Genomic DNA, 25149 nt, shown 5'->3' with positions numbered 1-25149 from the left:
CAGAAGCTGTACACAAGCGATCATCTGCTACAGGATAAAAGCTCACAGAAAGTGTAGCACCTGATGGAGAAAGTTTTATATGCACCCAGCTCACTCCATGCATCAATCAGGCTTGTGTGTACTCCCAGCCCTGTGTGTGCTCCCAGCCCCATACATCAGTCAGGTTTCTATGCCTGGCACGTCATCTTTCAGTTAGAACGTGAATAGCAGCTACAAAAGCAAACTGAAAGCAGCAGTGTTAAACCATCTCCCCACTGCACCGAATCTCTGCCAAGTGCACTGCAGACAGAGCTTTTAGCAAGGTATTGTTAGGCCTGAATAAAGATATAGCAGACAAATCCAGGTATGCCAACCTGACCAAAGTCAGGCTAACAGAGGTTTCTGGGAAATCCTTGAGTGGAAAAATACTGAGAAGCAGCATGTCTCACAAAGAGCTGGGAAAAAGTGAGATAAGCGAGGGGCTGCATTCCTGGCATAGTACCAGCTGTGCTGTGTTAGGAACAGTTCCTTTGAAGAACTGATAAGAAACCCCAGCTTCCCAGCCTCCCTGCTTTCACTCCCTGGTGCTGTTCTTTGTCTGTTTTTAACTCCCCTACATTCCTAACTTCTGGTGCTGTGATGGAGTAGGGACTGTCTGTGTGGGGGATGGGAGAGCTGGGGATGTCTTTAGATGAGGGACAGGATCTTTAAGCCTGTAACCTGAGCCAGGTAGGGGGGAGGGGGTTAGCACCTTGGCCCGGGAAGCTGGACAAAGGAATCGGCCGGCTGGAGGAGGGGGAGTTCAGTTTCGGTTTGGGGCTGGGTGAGGGAATTCAGGGAAGCCTATGCTGGGATCCAAGTGCCCTGAACCCAAGAAGGACTCGATTGAGGGGTCCTGACTGCCTGCAAGCTCTGCTGTAACCTGCATTCCTGTTGTCCAACAAACCTTCTGTTTTACTGGCTGGCTGAGAGTCACTGTGGGTCCCAGGAAAAGGGGTGCAGGAGCGGACTCCCCCACACTACGTGACAGGTGCTTGTTAAGATATTGTCAATCACCTAATGCTGTAAAACACGTATACTAAAGGTGTTTAGTTTCTAGTTGTTAGAGGAAGGGGGTGGGTTGCTCAAGTGAATAATCTATGATGCGAAGGAACTGTCTATATAGGCTCATACTAAGATGTAAAGAGGAAGCTGGTTCTCTCTGGAGACGAGCTGCTCTCTGTTGATGCGTGCACTCTTCAATAAAGAGCTTTTGATCGGACCTTGTGGGTGTTGCCTGTCTCTCTCGTGGTCAGACAACGAACCTTGCCGTCTGGGTTCGAGTTCCCGACAGTATCAATCAGCAGGGAAAAGTAGGCCTGGCAAGGACAAAGTGCAGACAGAGCCCAAATTTAAAAGCTTCCTACTATTTGTAATAGGGCGGCCTGGCTCCCAGCCGCCCCGGAGGACGAAGAACCCAGCCAGAGGCCGGACTGGGCGGAACTACAGAGCTCTGAGTCCGCCACGCAAAGGGTCAAGTGCCGACCCGGAAGTATAAAAGCGGGCCCTCCAAGCTCAGTGAGGTACCAGCGGCCGGAGCAAGTGGGTGTCCCTCCGGGAGCTCGGGACTGGGAGACTCCTGCAACCCAGGGTAGCCGCCCAGAGTGGCTCAAACTTCCCCGTGCTCGCTACCGAGAGGAGCTGCCCGAGCCCCCCCGAGCTCGTTATCCAGAGGAGCTGCCGGAGCTTCCCCGTGCTTGCTACCCAGAGGAGCTGCCAGACCTACCGTCCAGCCCCAGCCGGGATGAACCCATGCACCTGGACCCTGCGGAGGACGACCCCAGGATCCAGGTAAGCCCCGAGGGGGGAGTCTGGAAGTAGCCCGGGGGCAGCCGACCCTAGTCTGGCTGCAGCAGGTTGCCTGCCGCTGTTAGGGCCCCGGGCTGGGACACAGAGGAGTGGGCGGCCTGCGTCCCCCCTGCCACCCCATTCGCGGGTGGCAGTCTCCCCCTTGCCCCAACGCTCAGGTCCAGAAGCTTGGGCCTCTTACCTTGTATAAACTGAACGCTTTGCTCAGCCTCTGCCTGAGGGTCTGAGCCCTGCACCAGTGTTTGTTGCCCCACCTCATCCAGGGCCTGGGCTCTATCGACTGAACTGCTTGCTCAGCCCCTGCCTGAGGGTCTGAGTCCAGAACTGTTGTTGTCACCCCAGGTAGTAGGGCGGCCGGGCTCCCAGCCGCCCCGGGGGGGGTGACCCCCCCCCCCGCCCAACAGCGGACTGCTACACTATTCAAAATGTCTGAGGAGAAACCAAACAAAAGCCACACAGAAAATTCAAAAGGCCCCCAAAACTACCCCAACTGCACCTGCTTCTAGAGACAAACCGGCATTTCTGCTGGGGTCCCCGGGGGAGAATTAGTCAAAGTTCCTCAATTCACTGGAGCAGGAGGCTCAGAGAGGGAGGGGTCCTTGGTGGAGAAAAGGAGCTGCAGCATTCAGTGTCAGCAACACCGGTCCAAACCCGTCTTTTCACCAGCTCAGAACCCCCGTACACCAAAAAGCCAGCCAGGGTGCTGCAGATTACAACAGATGGGGAGACAAGTATCAGTCCCAAGCCTATTCCTTCTCCCCAGGATTGGGGAGAAGGGGGATTTGGCTCAGCAACCCTACAGGATGGATGGAGAACCCCATAAGCAACGATGAAATGTATCCCAGCCTAGCCTCAAAACCACAGCCCTGCCCCAAATCGAGCAGCAGTCCATCCTGTGTGACCTGCAATAACTGAACTGACCGAACACTAGGGAGGAGTACACTCAGCTGAAACACCACAGGGCACTGTGCTGCAGGGACTCAGTTCCGGGGAAAGACTACAAGTAACTTCTGCTGCTAAGCAATGACTAAGGGGAATGACGGTGTCGGCTTAACTAGTCCAGGCCCCCTGAGTGGCAGTAGCTCTGTCAGCAGCAGAAGCTCTCCCGTTCGACATAGTGCTGTCCACGCTGGCACATACGTCGGGGTAACTTATGACGCTCAGGAGGGTGGTTTATTCCCCCCCTTGAGTGACATAAGTTACGCCGACATAAGCTGTAGTGTAGACAGCCTAGAGGGGAAGTGAGAAACACCTGATAGGTGTGAACCCCAGAGGGGGTGATGGGGACTTAGTTGGGGGCACAAGAGGTGTTGATTAGGAGGAATGGACTAGAACTAAGCAAGAAAATGTGAACTGGGGAAGAACTTCCTGAGAGAGAGGACAGGGATAACCTCTTGGCACAAGCTCCATTGTTTGGGGCTTGAAACAATACACTAGAAAGTGTGCTGCAGGGAATCATCCCCGCCAGGCCCCCAGGAGAGGGGCAAGATATGACGGTGTCTTTCCTCTCTGGAGGTATTTATTGTACACTGAACACCACATACGCGTGGTGCTGACCTGAGACTGCAAGCTGAAGATCTCTACTACCTGCAGTCTGACTGTATGAAATCAGCCCCTTGCCCACTGCTCTAGCAATACTCTCTGTAGAGACAACCTTCCCTTTCCATCAGCCTGTGCCAGCTTGGACTCTGCAGCCAGGGCCTGAAATCACAGTTCCTGGGAAGACACAGGATTCTCCTTCCCCTGCTCCAGCCATACTTACTGCCATTAACACTGTCTCTGTGTGACTTACGGGACAGCAGGGGAGTTGTTAGATTCCTTGCCAGGTAGCCTTAAAAACAAAATATAGTCATTAGCAAAGAGGGGCTGCATGGGGAGGTGATGCGAATTCCCAGAAATACACAGAGTCAGGCTGCTGTGATGGAAGAACTTTGCCTGGGGAAGACTCTGGGTCATCGGCCCCTTTCCTTTCAGCCAGGAATGGTTAATAGGAACCCAGTGGACTTTGCCAATCGAGGGTCTTCAAGGTGCTGGCACGCCGTGGGCTCAGCATCCAGCACCGTCCAGTGGGTGGCAGTAGGGCACATGGCGTTACCGGCTCCATCCTAGTGTTGATGATGCAGGACTACTGTAGCGGTCACTCACCTTTGCCCCCTAGCCGGGCGAAGGATGAAGGCTGCTGACAGGAGCAGGATGGCGAGGGCGCACATGTTGAGAATGGCCAGTGTGGCAACAATCGCTGTAGGGGCTGCCTGGATTGGCATATCTGGGCATTCACACTTCTCTGACACTGTACAGACATAAGTAGTGCCCAGGTAAGGACACAGATGCAGGCTCCACAGCCTGCTTAGCTGAACTTCTCACGAGCAACCCACTCTAGGTGGCACTTCTCATAGATAGGGCCCTACCAAATTCACAGCCATGAAAAACACGTCACGGACTGTGAAATCTGGTCTTTTGTGTTTTTTTTACCCTAAACTACACAGATTTAACGGGGCAGACCAGCATTTCTCAAATTGGGGGTCCTGACCCAAAAGGTTATTTTCGGGGGGCCATGGTTTTGCCACCCTTACTTCTGCACTGCCTTCAGAGCTGGGTGGCCGGAGAGTGGCAGCTGCTGACTGAGGGCCCAGCTCAGTAGGCAGCAGCGCAGAAGTCAGGATGGCAATACCATACTGTGCCATCCTGACTTCTGTGCTGCTGCTGGCAGTGGCTCTGCCTTCGGAGCTGGGCTTCTGGCCAGCAACTGCCGCTTTCCAGCTGCCCAGCTCTGAAGGCAGCGCCGCAGCCAGCAGCAGCACAAAAGTAAGGGTAGCAGTTCCACGACCACCCCTACAATAATTTTGCAACCCCCCCTACTCCTTTTTGTGTCAGGACCCTACCACTGCACTGTGAAATTTCAGATTTAAATAGCTGAAGCCATGAAATTTATGATTTTAAAAATCCATGACTGTAAAATTGACCAAAATGGATCATGAATTTGGTAGAGCCCTACTCGTGGAACCTCACAATACCACTCACCCCACAGTCTCTGCAGCCTAGGGTGACCTCTGCTGTATCCAGCATCGCACAGTAACCCCTCCCCTGTAACCCCCACTGTACCCAGCCCAGCATGGCACAGTAACCCCTCCTCCCCGACTCCCACTGTACCCAGCCGAGAATGGCACGAGAACCGCTCCCCCGACTCCCCCCGTACCCAGCCCTGCCTCCCCAATAACCCCTCCCCCATGACCCCCAATGTACCCAGCCCAGCCTGGCACGAGGACCCCTCCCCCATAACCCCCGCTATACCCAGCCCAGCCTTGCATGACAACCCCTCCCAACCCCCAACACCTTACCCAGCTCTGCACCTCACAAGAAGACAGCAGACAGCCCTGCATTGCATGGTAATCCCCACTCCCACCCACTACACCGTATCCAACCTTCACTTCACCACAACCCTCCCTGCCCCCACTCCGTACCCAGCCTGGCACCTCAAAAAAAACCCTTTTCTCTCCTCCCCACTATACTCAGCCTGGTCCTCACAGACCTCTGCACCCCCACCAGTGCTCAGCCCGACATCTCATAATCACTCCCACCCCAGTGGTGCTCATCTAAGGGTATGCGAACCCCTGGGGGTCTTCCAGGGGTACACTGACAGCTAGATATGTGCCTAGTTTTACAACAGGTACATAAACAGCACTAGAGAAGTCAGTACAAACTACAATTTCATACAGACTCTGACTTGTTTATGCTGCTCTGGGTACACTGACATGTACGTACAATATTTATATGCCAATGGATTTATCTTATAATTCTATGGTAAAGCTGAGAAACTCAGCAATGTTTCAGTAACAGGGTGGCTGTGACACTTTTGTATCTTTATGTCTGATTCTGTCAGCAAGTTGATTTTAAGTGAGGTGAAACTTTGGGGACGCGAGACAAATCAGCCTCCTGAAAGTTGTCTGGACAGCTTGCAAGCCACTGCCTTGCACTGTATCCAGCCTACACCTCACACCACCCCCCATCTCACACCACCATCCCTTCTAACCCTACACCGTACCCAGCCCCCACACCTCACAACAACGTTCCCCGCACATACACACCCTGTTCTCAGCCTGGCGCCTCACTTTAACCTGAGCCACTACTCTGCTTCTCTCACAATAATCAACACACAGTGTGAGACTGCAGCAGCTCAAAAAAAAACGCAGATTTCTGTCTACACTGAAGCACCCCCAATAACACAAACCCCCCTACCCTGTACACACACAGTTACGAAATGCAGCACTGTAATAACCAGTAAAAACAGTGACGTTGCAGCATCTCGCACTAAACAACATGGTCACCGACACTGCTGCATTTCACAATTACCCCCTACATATCCACAATGCAACATCCACAACACGACACACACACCCAATAGAGCATCTCACAGTAACTGGCGCTGCAATATCTCACAACGATACAAACACATACGCTGACAAAGTAACATCTCAGCATAACCCGTCCCCCACCCAGCCCCAACACTGCAGCGTGTCACAATAACCCCCTCCCTGCCACACCCTGACACTGCAGTGTGTCACAATAACCCCCCTCCCTGCCACACCCTGACACTGCAGCGTGTCACAATAACCCCCCTCCCTGCCACACCCTGACACTGCAGCGTGTCACAATAAATGAAGGCTGCTTACTTGTAACTGCAGCAAAGAATCCTGTGGCACCTTATAGAATAACAGACGTTTTGGAGCATGAGCTTTCGTGGGTGAATACCCACTTCCTCAGATGCATGTAATGGAAATATCCAGGGGCAGGTATATATATGTGTGCTAGCAAGCAAGCTAGAGATAACGAGGTCAGTTCAATCAGGGAGGATGAGGCCCTGTTCTAGCAGTTGAGGTGTGAAAACCAAGAGAGGAGAAACTGGTTCTGTAATTGGCAAGCCATTCACAGTCTTTGTTCAATCCTGAGCTGATGGTGTCAAATTTGCAGATGAACTGAAGCTCAGCAGTTTCTCTTTGAAGTCTGGTCCTGAAGTTTTTTTGCTGCAGGATGGCCACCTTAAGGTCTGCTATAGTGTGGCCAGGGAGGTTGAAGTGCTCTCCTACAGGTTTTTGTATATTGCCATTCCTAATGTCTGATTTGTGTCCATTTATCCTTTTCCGTAGAGACTGTCCAGTTTGGCCGATGTACATAGCAGAGGGGCATTGCTGGCATATGATGGCGTATATTACATTGGTGGACGTGCAGGTGAATGAACCAGTGATGGTGTGGCTGATCTGGTTAGGTCCTGTGATGGTGTCGCTGGTGTAGATATGTGGGCAGAGTTGGCATCGAGGTTTGTTGCATGGATTGGTTCCTGAGCTAGAGTTATTATGGTGTGGTGTGCAGTTACTGGTGAGAATATGTTTCAGGTTGGCAGGTTGTCTGTGGGCAAGGATTGGCCTGCCACCCAAGGCAACCGTATCTGCTCTAACCCCTCAGACAGAGACCAACACCTACAAAATCTCCACCAAGCATTCTCAAAACTACAGTACCCGCATGAGGAAATAAGGAAACAGATCAACAGAGCCAGACGTGTACCCAGAAGCCTCCTACTGCAAGACAAACCCAAGAGAGAAACCAACAGGACTCCACTGGCTATCACATACAGCCCCCAGCTAAAACCCCTCCAACGCATCATCAAGGATCTACAACCCATCCTGGACAATGATCCCACACTTTCACAGGCCTTGGGTGGCAGGCCAATCCTTGCCCACAGACAACCTGCCAACCTGAAACATATTCTCACCAGTAACTGCACACCACACCATAATAACTCTAGCTCAGGAACCAATCCATGCAACAAACCTCGATGCCAACTCTGCCCACATATCTACACCAGCGACACCATCACAGGACCTAACCAGATCAGCCACACCATCACTGGTTCATTCACCTGCACGTCCACCAATGTAATATACGCCATCATATGCCAGCAATGCCCCTCTGCTATGTACATCGGCCAAACTGGACAGTCTCTACGGAAAAGGATAAATGGACACAAATCAGACATTAGGAATGGCAATATACAAAAACCTGTAGGAGAGCACTTCAACCTCCCTGGCCACACTATAGCAGACCTTAAGGTGGCCATCCTGCAGCAAAAAAACTTCAGGACCAGACTTCAAAGAGAAACTGCTGAGCTTCAGTTCATCTGCAAATTTGACACCATCAGCTCAGGATTGAACAAGACTGTGAATGGCTTGCCAATTACAGAACCAGTTTCTCCTCTCTTGGTTTTCACACCTCAACTGCTAGAACAGGGCCTCATCCTCCCTGATTGAACTGACCTCGTTATCTCTAGCTTGCTTGCTAGCACACATATATATACCTGCCCCTGGATATTTCCATTACATGCATCTGAGGAAGTGGGTATTCACCCACGAAAGCTCATGCTCCAAAACGTCTGTTAGTCTATAAGGTGCCACAGGATTCTTTGCTGCTTTTACAGATCCAGACTAACACGGCTACCCTCTGATACTTTACTTGTAACTGGTATTCAAGTGTCCTCTATATAGAGCCAGCTGAGGAGTTTGTTGGAGTTAATGTTGATTTTCATTAACTCTTTGAAGACTGAGGAAGCTCCCAAAGGCTGGAAGCCAGGATGACCCAGGTAATTACTGTCCTGTCAGTCTGACATCAATCCTCCCAGGCAAGATAATGGAGCAATGGACACATGACTTGTGACAAAGGGGGAATGTTTGGTTTGCTTCCGTTTTCCCTACACATGGCATGGCTACCTGGGGGGAGGGGGTTAAGTTTGCTCTCATGTCAGGCTAAGAGACACAGGCGTGTGCATCACCTCCCTGTCTGGGCAGCATGAAGAGTCATTGAGAAACCAGATCAACCAGGAGACAAGTGAGACAATGCAAGCGCTGAGAATGCCTGGGCTTCCCCAGCGGAGCAAGTGATCCCATAGGCCTCAGTTACCTTTTCCCCGGGGGTGCTCCACCCCGCCCCTCCCCCGAGGCTCTTTCCTGCCTCTTCTCACCCTCTGCCCCCTCCCCGAAGGCTCCACCCTCGCTTTGCCTCTTCCCACCCCCATTTCATCCCCTCTCCGAGGCCCCCACCTGCTGCTCTCCCTGGCAGTGCCCAAATTAGTTGATCAGGGGCACCACCAAACAGTTGATTGGTGGCACGGTCCAACAGCTGCAGCTGGTGGATGCTAAACACCCACTAATTTTTTTTCTAGGTGAGTGAGCCAGAGTCCCCTCTTCTCCCCCAGCCCCAGTATGCTTCTGGCTTGCTCTCTCCGTCCCCAGCAGCAGGCTGCCCCCCACCCAGGCCCTACTGCAGGGACAGGGCCCGAGTGAGCTGGAGTCCCCTCCCCCCCGCAGCAGAGCCCAGCCAGGGAGCGGGCCCCCACTGCCTCCCCACCAGGCTCTCTCAGGCAGATATGGCTCTGTCCTGCTCCCCGTCCAGCTGCCAGGGAGAGCAGCCAATTTAGCCAAAGGTACTGAGGGTGGGGGAAGCGCAGGGATAGACGACAGAGGCCCTCTCCCTCCCTGCCCCCAGCAGTCCAATATGGGGGGGCACTTGTCCCCCCCACAAACATCACCTCTGCAACTGACCGAGGCAGGGAGCAAATTCCACAGCACAGGAGCCCTCACAGCTGCCCCGTCAACTGGAGCCTCTCACAAAAGAGGGGACTGCAGCTGTGGTTATCTGGCTCAGGGGGAGAGAATTCCTCAGAAAGGCCAGTGGCAGACAGACTGGGGCTTTATAGGTCATAACCGACGCCTTGAACTTCACCTGGAGACCCCTGGGCAGCCCCTGGAGATCCCAGGGCACTGGCGTCACAGTCCTAGCGAGATGTAGCCACGGCGTTCTGCTCCAGCTCGGGTTTGCACAGCTGTAAGCTGTTACCCCACACAGCGCCTCGTAGCAGTCTCATGCTGAGGGGACACAAGCCTGCATCAGCAGCAAGGTCTATAGCCAAAGGCTGCAACTTCCTAGCCAGACACGGGCGAAAACACTACCTGAGACAGTGCTGTAACCTAGGCCATCCCATCCCTAGGAGCTGCCCCAGGCTCCACCAGAACCAGAGGCAGTGCTAGCCCACTGGGGGCCTGGAGCAGGAGTACGTTGGGCCCACCCTGCCACCCCACCTAATAAATAGCAAACAGGGGACCCCAAGCACAGTCTGCTTATGCCCAGCGCCAGGTCTGGCCAGAACCAGTGGAGCCACTGCCTTGCTGGCCCTAGGGCTCGCACTGCCCAGCAGTGGAGAGCTCTCCTCCCCCACAATGCAGCAGGCAGCCAGTGGGGGAACTGCTGAGCGGCTGCAGCAGGGAAGGGACAACACATGCTTAGGACACTCCTGGCCCATGTGAGAGCTGCCCCAGGGGCACAGAGGAGGCAGTTGGGGGAGGTGGCACCTCCTCCCCCTAGCAAAGGGGATACTTTAGACATTGCAGGGCCCAGTCCAGAAACCTCCATTTCGATTCATGCTGAAATACACCTTTTCTTCTTACTGCAGCTGACAGCCAGTGTCCCAGGGTGGACCCCCTGCTCCTGTCTGAGCTGCACACGATGCAGTTTGCTATTACTAGGGACAGCGTGACCCAGTAACACACAAGGGTGGTGTATACACAAGAATGATACCAGCATCTTACCTGCTGCATGAAGCAGCTAATGGCTAGAGCTGACCGGTGTAGGTAGCAGGAGATAAACCCCACTTTGGACTTGTAGCAGATGGTGATTACAGATATTCACAGAAAAACAATAAGCTACACCTTGACCTTGTTTGGCCTGAGCTTCAGGTAAGTAACTGAGGGAACAGCCCATAGAGAGATGGTGCTTGGGTCCTGGGCTGGGTTGGAGAAACCATGGTGGGAACATAGTAAAGGAAAGCACAATAGCATCTCCTATTGCTGCAATATGGCCCAAACCTCCACGCCTTGCTCAGGCCAAGCTCCCGTGCAAGGCAGGAGGACTGCAGGCCCTCTGAGAGTGGAAGACTGGCTACAGAAATACTAGTGAATAAAACACAACTGACATAGTTGGCATCAGAGACTTAGTGGGATAATACGCTACTGGAATATTGGTACAGAAGGGTACAGCTTGCTCAGGAAGGACAGGCAGGGAAAAAAGGAAGGTGTTGTCTTGTATATCAAACACGTACACACTTGTACTGAGACGGAAATAGACTTGTTGAAAGCCTCTCGGAAACGATAAAAGGGGTAAAAAAACAGGGTGATGTCAGCATAGGGGTCTACTCTAGATTACCAACGAGGAAGAAGAGGTGGATGAAGCTTTTTTTTAAACTAACAAAATCATCCAAAGCATAGGACTTGGTGGTGATGGGGGACACAAGTTACCCAGGCAGCTGTTGGAAAAAACACAAGAGGGTACAGATTATCCAATGAGTTCTTGGAATGTATTGGAGCCCATTTTTTTTTTTAAATTTCAGAAGGTGGAGAAAGCAACTGGGGAGAAGAAAAACCACAGGCACAGTTCGGTGATAAAGGCACTCAGCCAAGTTTATTGCTCTCAAGGCACAGTCCTAGTGCCCCGGACTCCATGGTTACAGGTTCACTAACACGAGTGCCCAGTAGCAAGGAGTGGCTCAGTCAGCAGAGAGTGTCTCTGCTGTCCTGTAGGACACACAAAGGGTAAAGATGAGGTACCTCACACACAGACTGAGTCAAACAACTGTGATAAGCAATTTACGCACCACCTTACAGGTTTCATGACATGTTTGTTACGTCTCCTTATTCCTGATATCTCAGACAAAATATTCCTATTCATCATTTTGTCAAACCATTGTATCTTGTACTAGATTGGGATGTATCTGTACTAGCTAGAATATATTTATGTAAACATCTACTGCCTAGTACACTAGCAAGAACTTTGCCAAGTTGACGTACTAGATGCTTATCTTCTTTAGTACATGGCCTGACTTGGTTCACAGCCTCTGGTTCAGGCCTCAGATCATGCACCAGGACCAGTGCTCCAGGCCCTCTTGCTACTACACTGAGCTTGGTAGTTTGCTATTCATAGCGGAAGTGGCCCTGACAAATCAGCTTTCCACCCAAAGAGATCTGATTTCTGTGGGTACTTATCTTTAGGGGTGCTCTTTGTGCAGCCTCCTTGGGAACTGCAGAGACCACTAATAAATCCGGTGGTGTGTGCAAAATTGCTCAAAATCCTTTTGTGCTACTTGATACTTTTTTGCCTTTTTAGCAGTTGGGACTAACGTTGCTGGTGTCTCCCACAGAGTTTTAGATGGTTCATTGACAATGCTATTCTAGCAGCTGAGGAAGAACATAATATGTCAAAGATTGTGAGGTTGGTCTTGTTACTGAGTTTCTATTTTGAGGATCTCGCTGTACAAGACAGCAGCTCTTAGAAGGCTCTATAATCATTAGGAGCTGAGGAGACTGCCTCGTTAGAAGACGATGGATTTTTGGGAGATGATGGAGGCTCAAGACATGCCTCTTTGTTTGCAGATTGTCTTTGCTCTTCCATGTTTGCCGTTGGGGGTCTGGCAAAGGATGCAGGAGGAGAGTGCAATGGGCTGCATTTTTGTGACTGATCAGAAGGAATTCAGCTCATGGATGGAAGTCCCCAGTATGTTCAACAGGGCCAAGATGGGCTGGTGTAGGGACAAGGCTGGTTATGATAAGGCTGAGCCACTGCAGTGGATAAGCTGGGGCTCTGAAGTGAGTGTCCCTAGTTTGGAGAGGCCTCCCTGCTCTGTGTGAACGGAGAGAAGAAAGTTCTCTACCAGAAATTAAGAGTGGGGTGATAGAGAAGAGCGGTGGTGCTGATCTTCGACGTGTACCGATGCTGAGTGTGACACCACTGATGCCTAAGACAATGCCAGAGACATAGCAACATTCGATCAGCCAGTGCTGATGTCAAGGAGGGCAACTGCCAATGTCAGGTGTAGGCACTGAGGGTGTCCTGTATTTCTTCAGTACTGAGCTGGAAGTTGAGCTGGAATCACTTGACCCTGCCCCATGAGCAAGCTTAGTTCCTGGGAAGAGAGGAAGGGCTGAAGCTTCTCCTTGTGGGAAGAGGGAAATCAGTATCAGAAATCATTTCTGCCCAGTGATCAGATCTCCATGGCCTTGGTGAGGAGGTGACATTGGCCTTCAGTGCCAGAGTGGCAGCAGGTACCAAGGTGGTCTATGATCTTGGACCCCTGTCCAATGGCACTGAGAATTTTTGGCTGGTCCAGCCAGTGTCTCTAGTGACCAGTTCCATCTTATCAGTCATTGCCTATTCTTTGGGGTCTACAGTTCCTCTCTCAAGCAGCCAAAGTACAACTTCAGGTGAGTATTCCTGGATTATCTTGTCCTGTTAGAAATGAACTGCAACCCGAGCTGTACTCTACCAAATGACTCTCACCAAGACAGAAGACAGCAGCTATGGCTGTGTCTGAGTGGAATAAGTCTGGGTCAAGGAGGACAGTGTGCGAAGCCCCAAAGGACACAGAAGTTACCATTTTAGGTTAAGATCATGTTGCAAAGAACCTAGGAGAAATTTAATAAATTAATTTTAATTTTTGAAAAAATAATTTAACAGGGAATTTTTCTGGGATTTAAACCTAACTAAGGAATTAGAGGAAAATGCAAGAAAATTCTGCCACAGGGTAGCGGGAGGACACTGCTTATGCCATCTTGCTGCCACAGGTGGTAAGAGAAAACAGAAGGATGACTGTGGCTGCCTTGCCCTCTGTGTCTTCGCGGGGGGTGGGCCCACGGGAATGCTCACAATGCAGCCCAATTGAGACTGCTGTTTTTAGATTCTGATCTCGTTTTCTCATGCGCCACTGGAATGGGTTTCATACACAATGGACACACATTAGAAGAACAGCAGGATTCCAAGAAGCTGTTTGTTTGAACAGTTCTGGATTTGATTCTCCCCATGATCAGCCTACACCAAGTGACTCCCAATACCTGTACCGTAGGGTCGCATTTGGCCAATTAATGCCTGCTCCCTTGCTACCCAGCGCCATAGGCCAATGGCCGCTGCAGACTGAAATGGCTCCCCCCCGAGGTTTGAATGGTCAGCCCCACGCTCCCTGGGAGAGTCCTGCACAGTGATGAGCCTGCACGGAGCTTTTCCTCTGCATATGCCAAGACACATGCCTTAAGTGGGGCCACAGTCACCACAGCCAGCGGCAGGAGGCTGCTCCAGCCGCATTACAGGACCCAGATGGCTCTTACAGCCAAGGGCCCATCTCCCCCTGCATGGGCTGTGAGCAGCACAGGCTGTGTGGAGGCCAGGTGAGAGTAGAGAGCATCTTGGCCTGCATACACTGGAATTCAGGCCTTACCAGCTTCTCCAGCCCAGGGAGAGGGGATTCCAGAGAGCTCTGCTGGGGGGCAAGAAGGGAAGAAAGGAGTCAATGCATTCTAAGAGAAACACGGCTAGCGTTTTTATTAACCAGGGAAATGAACCCTAGACACTAAAATACAGGACAAAAAGGGCTTGCTGGCACCAGCCTCTCTGCTTGGCCCAGCTCAAAGGACCTCTCCAGGTGCACTGTGCTTCAGTCCAAAGTACTACTGAGCTACCTCCATACAAAGGGCAGCCAGTGGGGAGAAAGAGCATCCCAGAAACCACAACCACCCAGTGGAGAGGCAGAGCCTGTGCTTAACAGGGGCACCTGGATGTCACCTGAAGCAAGTATAACGGAGGTGCTGAATGCAGGCAGAATGGCTGCAAGGGAGCAGTGCTCAGGGATTGGTGGGGAGGCTCACATTCTAGCTGCAGTTCTTAGGCAGGCGATAGACACCACCGGAGTAGATGAGTTGCTGGTCCCGGACTTTCTTCTGGAGGAAGCCTTGCAGCTCCTGGATGTCAATCTCTGTCACCACCGGACCCGTCATCACAAACATCTTCAGCATGCTGTGAATCCGCTCCAAGGACAAGCTCTCCAGGTTGGTCAGCATCGCCTGAATATATGTCCAAAAAAGCTGCACGGGGATACAAAGGCAGGGGTAAATCCCAACCACACCCCCAACCCTGGCATCCCACATGCTTCACTACAAATCAGGGAACAGAGACTTTGGGAGCATATGTACACCCTGACACAGCATGAAAGGGATCTGCAGGGCTGACCGTGCATGTGTTGCACTCTGCTGCATCGGAGCCATGCAGACCCACCCTTTGCATGGTCAAAGGCCAACAGTAGCGCTAGGTGTTTTAGGACACAATGCTGGAGAACAAGCTCTGGCTGGCAGTGCGCTAACAACTCCCAGTGGCCAAGCTGAGTCCCAACATGTTCCATGGCAGCTCTCTCTATCCTCTCCCAGTGCCCACAGAATCCCTAATGCCTGACCCCAACAGGATGCTTTGTGGCTGCTGGACTTCACACCCCTTCTTAGGAACCCAGAAAGAATGGTGGAGCCCAGGGCATGGCCCAAGGCGCCCTCTGGCTAGACAGTGGCCTTTCCAGGCCAGAGAAGCTGGCTTGTCACTGCTTTCAGGAATTCTTGGGACCCTCTGAACACAGCTGGTTCTGGGGCAGAGTCCCTCCAGAGACTGGAGATACGGTGTATGGCTGGATCCTAGCCTGGGCCTCGCAGCCCAGCCTTGAGGTGGGAGCATTAGCACCATTCACCCTAGACTGGTCATTCTGCTAATTGGGGGTGACTGGAACAGAGCAAGAAACCACCACACAAGGAATGGCAAGAGTCTTCCCACTCTGAAAACACCCAAGGTGCTCAGGAAAGTACCTGCAACTCCTCCTCTTTCTGGTCAGCCTGTGATGCCATGGCAGAGTCGCCTTCTTCATCACTGTCTATCAGAACCACCTTCTCCACCTGATCCTTCTGCTCCTCCTCAATCACTGTGAATGTGCCCTGGGGATCCTCACGAAGGATGCCTTGCTGCAGCCACAGGGTCATCTTACGCCTCAGCGATGTCACGGGAACCTTCAGCACTTCACTCAGCTCCGCCAGCGTCCACGTACCTGAGGGAGACCACAGGCACCACAAGGAGTAGAGTCACTCCCTGGTATGGGAGTTGGACTCAACCCAGCAATGCCCAGTCCAGCAGCAAGATAACGCTGCCACCACACAGGCCTGAGCCTGCATACCATCAGCACAGGCATTGCCAGAGCAGATCACATTAGCACTCCCTCTAGCCCAGTGTTCTGTCCCCAGCAGCAACTTCCCGTCGAACCAGGCTGCATAGGAAGGTGGGCTATTCTGGGATCATGCTTCTCCCAAACCCTGTACGTGAAGGGCAAGCTTAGATGCGTATGCAGGATTCTAGCCCTTCTAATGTAACAGTGGAGCTTCTCGGTATCTATATCCATGGCCAGACCTTTTCTGAAGCCTGTTAAGCATTTGGCTTCTCTAACCTTTTGTAGCAATGAGGTCTTTGGGCTAATTGTGTTGTGTGAAAGGATTTCCCTTCACCAGTGCCAACGCTGCTGCCCTGCAGTTTCACTGAATACAAAAGTCAGATTCACCTCCTCTATCACATCCCCTCTCATCTCAACAGTTGTCCGACCCAGGCCTCCAAATATCCCCAACCTAGGAAGTCACTGAACAGGCTACTCAGAGGGAACTGCGGCAATCTCTGTGCACTTGGGATGGCACTGAACCGGCACCACCAGAGGAAGGGAGCTGGGGGGCAGGGCATGAGAGCAGGGAGGGGGCAGGCAGGTATGGCGGGAACTGAGGGAGGAGCTGCCAGTGGACAAGAGTAGCCGGGGGTAACTGTGCAATATGTTCCTGAAAGCGGGCTGTGTGCTGAGCTGCAGCGCAGGGGAACAGGTCTGTCTCGGAGCAGCACTAACAGTAGAGCAACCATGGCCAGATTGAGTGGGCTCTGGATCTGCTATCGAAGTCTCAAAGTGTTCGGTGTGTGTGAGCAGAAGTAGCTTGTCCTGCACAGCAGAGGGCAGTGGTGAACACACCAGGGATGTGGCTGGGCCCACCTGGCCTCACTCACTCTTGCTCTGGAAGTGCAGGATGATGGCTGCATGCACAGGAGACACGGAGAGGGAGACAGTGCGATCCGTCAGCTCCACATCCAGGTTCACCAGGCCCAGGTGATGCTTCCAATTGAGAGTCCTCATGGCCTGGAAGCAGAAGCAGCTCACACTTCATATGCATGAAGTCTCTCACTGCCTTATCACACAGATTGCCACTCACGACTAGAATGGCCACTCCCTGCAGCTTGCATCATGCTCAGCCCCACACAGACACAGCTCTCCCACCAGACACAGGCACAGCCCCCCTGGGCTACCCCTCCCCAACAGCTGCTCAGCCTTCTGGGCCCAACCTCTGCCCCCTCCTCCTCTCCATACAGGCCATTGCCCAGTCCCTCCCTTTCCAACCCAGGCTCTGCGTCACCCAGTACTGCTCTCCTTCTCAGGCTGTGCTGCAGCAGGGGTTGATTGGGAAGAAGGCCTGAAGGCAGATGGGGCAGAGGGGCTCGTTTCTGTCCAGAAGCGCTATTCAATGGGATCAGGGTTCTGTTAGGAGTGACATGGCCTCTGCAAGGCGGAAATGGGCATCACCTCGTAGGCTGAGAGCTCTGCCCACTGGGCCAGGTATGTAAACCATTAGACAGAGGCTATTTAGCATTTCCTCCCTAGACAGTCTCCTGTAGGTGTGGAGGGCACTGGCACTCCGCACCATGTGCATCTCCCCTCCCCATCCGTGAAGGCCTATTAGGGGAAGACTAGACACAGACAGGCTGTCTGGCATGACAATGATCCCAGGAAGCACCCCCCAGCCAACTCCCGGCCTGAGACAGAATTGGATCTTAGATAGTAAGATGGTGGGCAGTGGGGACTGAATTCATGAGATGCCAGGTTTCCATTTGCTGTCCCCATGCTGAGGCCGCTGTGCGGAGGTTAGCTTATGGGAACCAGCTGGGTTTCCAGGCACACAGATCTCTCACTGCTTTGAATTCAGTTGCTTTGGCTAAGCTGGTGCACTCATGTGTGAAGATTTATAATGGTTTCAAACAGGTTCTACTGGTTCAGCTTGTGGCTGTAGAATGTATTCACACCAGCTAAACTGCTCTAAGCCGTGTGAAATGGATACGGGAGCATCCACACACACCTACCCCAGGTTTGCTACATGTGGATAAAACTGCCCCTTCTGTTAAATCACTGCCACTGTGCATGGCTGGCCTCAGCCAGCAGGCCTCTTTGGTCTTACTAATGTTTGCTCTCTGCTCTGCCTGGCGCGCAGCAGGCTGGGTCAGTCCATGCAGCTGGCTCCACAGAGATGAGAACCCCTCATCTCTACACAGAGGAGAAGGAGCTTGGAGCCTCCACCTTGACTCAGGTCTGGTTAAAGGGGCATGGACAGAGGTGTCTTCTGCCACAAAGGGCTACAGGCTGCTGGAGACCAAGAGAGAAGCCTAAGGATCCAGGAGGAGATGTGCACTGCCAGGGATGCAGGCAACAGGTGGAACCAGATGGGGAGAAACAGCACTTGGCAGGGCCAAGAACACAGCGTTGGCAGCAACCAGCCATTTCTCCTTCTAATTACCCACCATGCTGCCTCCAGCTTTTCAGCCCACTCTGCAGCCCCTGGTGGAACAGGCTCTCCAAAGCCAAGGGTGAGGGAGCCCTGCTCTGCTTTCTCTCTCGTGGGTGTTAATTGCCCCCCATTGCTAACCGCAAGGCATCCCCTGCCCTAGCTAGACAGATCATAGGGCTCCCTCACCTTTAACTTCTCATACTTCTTGGAATAGGCTTCCATGGCCTCCTTGATTTGCTCGGGGAGCTCCAGCTTCTCCTCTTTCAGCGGCGGCCAGAACTCGCTAGACAGGATGACAGCAACAAGGCTAAATGGGGGCCTCTCCTCCTCTGGAAGCTTCTCTTCCTCATCACGGATGTTGGTGTTAATGCGCCGCGAGTCAGCCATATCCTGGGGAGAGGCAGGACACAGCACCCAGCTCAAAGTGCCTGCTTTTCTCCTGGCCAGGCTCCGAAGCAGAGACAGGGCTGGGCCCCACAGCAGGCCAGAGGTCACAGGGGCCATCACAAAGGAGAAGTGACTTGAGCTGGAGAAGGGGGCATGAGAACTGTCTGCAGGAGAGGATGTGGACATTAGATGGCTGTTTCTCCCCGCTATCTACTGAGGAGAGCACCAGACTGGCTTTAGCACAGACCGCCAGGGAGAAGCGGGGATCGCTCCACACCTGCAGCCAAGTTGCTGCCTCTACTGTACCTGCTCTAGTGACACATGGGATGACAGCCCCAGATTCACCAGCCCAACCCACTCAAGGGCTCAAAATATGGAAGGACTTTGACCACAGTTCTGGGACCCCCACATCACCCCCACTCCCCATGGAGCCCCCTCCATCTCTCACCCAGAGTCCCAGAGAGCCCCTCCCACTCCTCACGCTGCTTCTGTCCCATTCCAAAAGGCCCGCCCTTACTCTGCAATGCCTTGGAGAGGGGCCTCTGGGGGTATGGGCTCAGATTTAAGGCAAGAGTCCCACAGGCCACCCCTGGCTGCCATTCTCTGCGACACCCTGAGACGTGCTGTGCAGCATGAATTAAGCCCTGGCACTGGATCATCAAGAACCTACTTTTAACATGACCTCACAATAGTGCATCTGGGCTTCGCCAAATCGCAGCTTCAGCAGCTCCACGTTGCGGATTTCCCTGAGAACAACAGAGGCAGAGGCTCACAAGCAAGACCCTGGGAAGAGAAGCTGAGTTCCCCGCACAGAGCACAGCAGGGAATGGCTACCTCAGGCGGATGGTCCCAGGCATTTGAGTGAGGAGGGACACTCCACATCCAGGGCATTCACCCCTCTGAGCCTGGGGCAGCTGCCACTGGGCTGGCAGTTTATACCTGCCCTTGCCAACCCTAACTAGCAACACAGCAGCACGCCTGGCCCCCTTGCCAGCCATTCATGCCAGAGTGTCTAGCTTTCGTTAGGCCCATTCCAAAGGTGGAGGAACCAACGCAACATGCCCAAGGTCAGCAAGCAAGTCAGAGGCAGAGCTGGGGACAGAACCCAGGTCTCCTGACTCCCAGTCCCATGCTCTTCCTACTGGGCAATGCTGCCTCCCCACATAACAGCCTCTGCCGGCCTTCAGGGCCCCTGAAGCAGATGAGAGGGAGCAAAGACGATCCTGGGGAGGGGCAAAGCCTGCTCTCTTCCCTGGACTCCCAACTCTTTTCCCTTGCTGAGCAGCACAGCGTCCTCTTCCTAGCGTCTCAGGGCTACACAGGGCAGGCTGTGCAGCCAGCTGGGCCCAGGATTGCCTGTAACAGACTGAGAGGCCAGGGATTCAGCTCTGTGGCTGACCTTCCCTTCCAAAGATCCTGGCCCACACTGCCAGGTTTCCTGCCTCTGATGGCCCATGCTGCTCTCCTGGAGCTAGCCACATAAAGCCAGAGGCCATTTCACTCCAGCGTCCCTCCAATGACAAGTGTCCAAGTAGACAGCCACAGCTCAGTGTGTGAGATCACAGATTTCAGGCTGAGAACCCAGAACTGCAGAGACAGCCTCACATCAGACAAGGCCTCTCCTGGGACTGCCTGGCTGGGGCATCTCCTGTGCCGACCCTGGGGGCGAGTGCAGGCCTCACCTTTCAGCGCTGTAGTTGAACTGGTGCAGCAGACGGTCAGCCAACAGCGTGCGGTACTCATTGATGAACAGATCCTTGCTCCCATAGATGCTCACTAGCAGGCTGATGATGTCTGAGGAGCGGCGCTTGGAACTCAGCTTCCCTAAGACGACATGCCAGACCAGAACATGAGAGAAAGAGCCCCCCAATCTCCCCAGGCTCTGCCCCATAGAGGGCCTGGGGACGAGCAGCGCTCACTCACAACACCACAAAAGGGAACAAGGAAGAAGTCATGGGCTGTGGAATGTTCAGGTCAGGATGGGGGTAGCTGCGGCTGCTCTGATCCTAGTGTCTAACCTGGGTCAGCATCAACTGGGTCAGGCAGCCAGTCCTCTGGCTCCGAGATGTCATCGTCACTCTCCTGACCATTTTCCAGCGTCACTGGGTCAGCTTTCGAGAGCTCATTGGCTAAGTCACCAGACCCTTCGGCATCGCCCGTTAGACCCGCCACAATTTGACGCACCGTGTCCTCCCTGGTCCTGTCCAAAAACAGGAGTTGAAAGGGGCAGGATCAGCAAAGGAGTAAGCACAGTTCAGCCTGCCATGAGATGTATAGCTGTCAGACACAAACCTGGGGGAATAGTAAATTATAAACTGCACAGGTCACTAATGAAGAGGACCAGATTGCTTGGTAAACTGGGCACACACAAACATTATGCATTTTAATGTGGCTAAATGTAAACGTATATACCTCAGAAAAAAGAATGTAGGCCATGTTTACAGCGTGGGGGCCTCTATCCTGGGAAGCAGTGACTCTGAAAAAAATTTGGGGGTTGTGGCAGATAAACAGCGGAACATGAGCTCCCAGTGTGACGATGTGACCAAAAGAGCTAATATGAACCTGGGATGCATAAACAAGGGAATCTTATGTTATCTCTGTATTTGGCACTAGTGCAACTGCAGCTGGAATCCTGTGTACATTTCTGGTGTGCTCCATTCAAGAAGGATATTGATAAATTGGAGAAGGTTCAGAGAAGAGCCATGAGAATGATTATAGGATAAGAAAACACGCTTTACAGTGACAGACTCAAGAAGCTCAATTTATTTAGCTTAAGAAAGAGGCAGTTAAGGGATGACTTGATTACAGTTTTTAAGTACCTACACGGGGAACAAATATTTAACAACAGGCTCTTCCATCTAGGTGAGAAAGAGCTAACATGATCCAATGGCTAGGAGAAGATGGTTACTCACCTTTGTAACTGTTGTTCTTCAAGATGTGTTGCTCATATCCATTCCAGTTAGGTGTGCGTGCGCTGTGTGCACGTTCGTCGGAAGACTTTTTACCCTAGCAACACTCGGCGGGTCGGCTGGGCGCCCCCTGGAGTGGCGCCGCTATGGCATCGGATATATACCCCTGCCGACCCAGCCACCCCTCAGTTCCTTCTTGCCGGCTACTCCGACAGTGGGGAAGGAGGGTGGGTTTGGAATGGATATGAGCAACACATCTCGAAGAACAACAGTTACAAAGGTGAGTAACCGTCTTTTCTTCTTTGAGTGATTGCTCATATCCATTCTAGTTAGGTGATTCCCAAGCCTTACCTAGGCGGTGGGGTTGGAGTGAGATGTAGCAGACAGCAGAACTGCTGAGCCAAAGGCTGCATCATCTCTAGACTGTTGGACCAAAGCATAATGAGAAGCAAAGGTGTGGACCGAGGACCAGATAGCTGCGCGACATATTTCCTGGATTGGTACATGAGCCAGGAAGGCAGCAGATGAAGCCTGAGCCCTGGTAGAATGTGCGGTGAGGTGGCCCAAGGGAGCATGAGCCAAGTCATAGCACGTGCGGATGCACGGCGTCACCCACGAGGAGATCCTCTGGGAGGAGACAGGTAGGCCCTTCATCCGGTCAGCCACTGCAACAAAGAGTTGGGGGGATTTACGGAAGGGCTTCGTCCGATCGATGTAAAATGTGAGCGCCCTATGGACATCTAGGGAATGGAACTGTTGTTCCCGTCGAGATGAATGTGGCTTCGGGAGGAAGACCGGAAGAAAGATGTCCTGATTGGTATGGAAGGCTGATACCACTTTAGGGAGGAACGCTGGATGTAGTCGCAGCTGTACCTTATCCTTGTGAAAGACAGTATACAGTGGGTCTACCGTGAGTGCTTGAAGCTTGGAGACTCGTCTGGCCGATCTAATGGCTACGAGGAAAACTGTCTTCCAGGTCAGGTATAGCAGTGAGCAAGTTGCCAATGGCTTGAATGGTGGAAGCATAAGTCTGTTTAGGACTAGGCTGAGGTCCCAGGTTGGGGCAGGGCGGCGTACTTGGGGGTATAGGCGCTCAAGACCCTTGAGAAACCTAGTAACTATAGGGTGCGAGAACACGGAGCAGCCATTCTCTCCTGGGTGGAACGTGGAGATGGCCGCCAAGTGTACCCTCAAAGAAGATACCTCCAGGCTCTGCTGCTTAAGAGACCAAAGGTAGTCCAGGATGGTAGGGATTGAGACCTCAGAGGGAATATTCTGCATTGCGCACCAGCAGGAGAAACGTTTCCACTTGGCCAGATACGTTGACCGAGTGGAAGGCTCTCTGCTACGCAGGAGTATTTGTTGTACTGGAGCAGAGCAACGCAACTCTGACTGGTTTAGCCATGCAGCAGCCAGGCTGTGAGGTGAAGGGACTGCAGTGGTCCTGAGTTATGAGGTCTGGGTGGAGTGGCAGGGTAATTGGGTTGGTTATTGACAGGTCGAGCAGCGTGGTGTACCAGTGTTGCCTTGGCCACGTTGGTGCAATCATGATTAGGTGCGCTCTGTCCCTGCGGAGTTTTAGCAGGACCTTGTGAACCAGCAGGAACGGTGGGAAGGCAAAGAGGAACCGGTGCTTCCACGACATTAGGAATGAGTCCGACATCAACCCCGGTGAAAGACCCTGGAAGGAGCAGAACATCTGGCATTTCCTGTTCGCATGGGAGGCAAACAGGTCTATGTGGGGAAATCTCACTTCTGGAAAACCGAATGAATAACGTCTGGCCGTATCGACCATTCATGACACAGGAAGGATCTGCTCATTCGATCCACCAGAGTGTTCCGAACCACTGGGAGAAAGGACGCTACCAGGTCTATCGAGTGGGCTATGCAGAAGTCCCAGAGTTGGATGGTCTCCTGACAAAGGGGGGGAAGATCGAGTCCCTTCCTGCTTGTTTATGTAATACATGGCTGTTGTGTTGTCTGTGAACACTGAGACACAACGGCTGTGTAAACATCTGGCACACCAGGCGGACCGCTCTCAGCCATTTATGTGAAGTGCCAGTTCCTGCGATGACCAGAGGCCTTGAGTATGAAGGCGTCCGAGGTGAGCCCCATATCCGAGAGATGACGCGTCTGTTGTCAGAGATAGTGAGGGTTGGGGGGGGATGGAACGGTAGCCCCGCACACACCAGGGAGGGGGTCAGCCACCAGTCTAGGGAGGCTAGAGTGCTCGGGGGAATGGTGACTATTGCGTCTATTTGGTCTCTGCTCGGACGGTATACCAAGTTGAGCCAAGTTTGGAGAGGACAGAGGCAGAGCCTGGCGTATTTGGTCATGAATGTGCAGGCAGCCATGTGACCTAGGAGACCGAGACAAGTGCGAGCCGAGGTCGTCGGGAAGTTCTGTAGACTTCGGATGATTGTTGTCGTTGCCTGGAACCGCAGCTGTGGTAAATAGGCCTTGGCTAGACTGGAGTCCAGGATAGCTCCTATGAAGTCTAACCTCTGTGTGGGAACGAGAGTGGATTTTTCCGTATTGATCATCAGGCCTAGACGTGTGAATAGGTCCCTGACAACACCCACGTGTTGTGTGACTTGTGTCTCGGAGGTTCCTCTGATGAGCCAATCGTCCGGATACGGGAATACATGTATCCGACGTCGGCAGAGGTATACGGCGGCTACGGCCATACACTTCGTAAACACCCTTGGAGCCGTGGAAAGGCCAAAGGGGAGGACCATAAACTGGAAGTGCTGACGGTTGGGTACCTCCTGTGTGAAGGAAAAATGGCAATGTGAAAGTACGCATCCTTCATATCGAGGGCAGCATACCAGTCTCCAAGATCTAAGGACGGGATAATGGTCCCCAAGGAGACCATGCGGAACTTCAACTTTATCATAAACTTGTTGAGTCCTCGCAGGTCTAGGATAGGCCTGAGGTCGCCCTTTGACTTGGGGATCAGGAAATAAGGGGAGTAAAATACCTTGCTGTTTTCGTCTTTTGGCACCTCCTCTATTGCTCCTATGGCGAGAAGCTTCCACATCTCTTGCAGGAGGAATTGCTCGTGAGAGGGGTCCCTGAAGAGGGACTGGGTTGGAGGATGGGAAGGCGGGGCTGAAATGAATTAGATTCGGTATCCGTGTTTCACCATGCGTAGGACCCAGAGGTCTGAGGTTATCTGGGGGGATGGATCCTGGCCTGAAACTGGTACGCCGCCCTCGGGTATACCTTCAAAAGGCGGACTTCGGTCCCACTGGTGGTGTGGAGGGACCTTGGTTTTGGCCCCCTTGGGGTCCTGACTGGCGTCTACGCCCACCCCGCCCGCGCCATCTGCCAAAGTCTTGTCTATCTCGAGGTATAAAGTACGGGCGGTGAGTCTGGGGACGGAAAGGCCTGCGTTGGGTCACGGGTGTATGCATGCCTAAAGAACGCATGATGACTCCATTGTCCTTCAGGCTCTGCAGTCTAGGGTCAGTCTTTTCTGAGAAGATACCTTTACCATCGAAGGGTAAATCTTGGATGGTATACTGCAGTTCCGGTGGGAGGTT

The 25149-nt window shown here is 52.7% G+C and overlaps 1 protein-coding gene and 1 long non-coding RNA gene across 2 annotated transcripts in view; one reads left to right on the top strand and one right to left on the bottom strand.

Moving 5' to 3' along the window:
* The first annotated feature begins 738 nt into the window (after positions 1-738).
* Positions 739-12041, top strand: LOC115636119. The gene is made up of 3 exons (XR_003996815.1): positions 739-1009; positions 6828-6831; positions 12031-12041. It is a non-coding gene; the product is annotated as an uncharacterized LOC115636119 (long non-coding RNA).
* A 2170-nt stretch (positions 12042-14211) lies between these two features.
* ANAPC2 (anaphase promoting complex subunit 2) overlaps positions 14212-25149 on the bottom strand; it is a 34546-nt gene continuing 23608 nt past the window's right edge. Inside the window, exons 7-13 of the mRNA XM_030535837.1 lie at positions 20714-20895; positions 20378-20519; positions 19366-19441; positions 18495-18698; positions 16762-16891; positions 15537-15772; positions 14212-14774 (exon numbers count right to left, since the gene is read on the bottom strand). Coding sequence (XP_030391697.1) covers positions 14562-14774; positions 15537-15772; positions 16762-16891; positions 18495-18698; positions 19366-19441; positions 20378-20519; positions 20714-20895 — 1183 coding nt within the window. The 3' untranslated portion in view covers positions 14212-14561. The remainder of the gene's footprint in view (positions 14775-15536; positions 15773-16761; positions 16892-18494; positions 18699-19365; positions 19442-20377; positions 20520-20713; positions 20896-25149) is intronic.

Source organism: Gopherus evgoodei, chromosome 16, assembly GCF_007399415.2.
Source record: "Gopherus evgoodei ecotype Sinaloan lineage chromosome 16, rGopEvg1_v1.p, whole genome shotgun sequence".
Classification (NCBI taxonomy): domain Eukaryota; kingdom Metazoa; phylum Chordata; order Testudines; family Testudinidae; genus Gopherus; species Gopherus evgoodei.
Note: the sequence above shows the minus strand (reverse complement) of the source record. Positions and strands in the feature narration are given on the sequence as shown.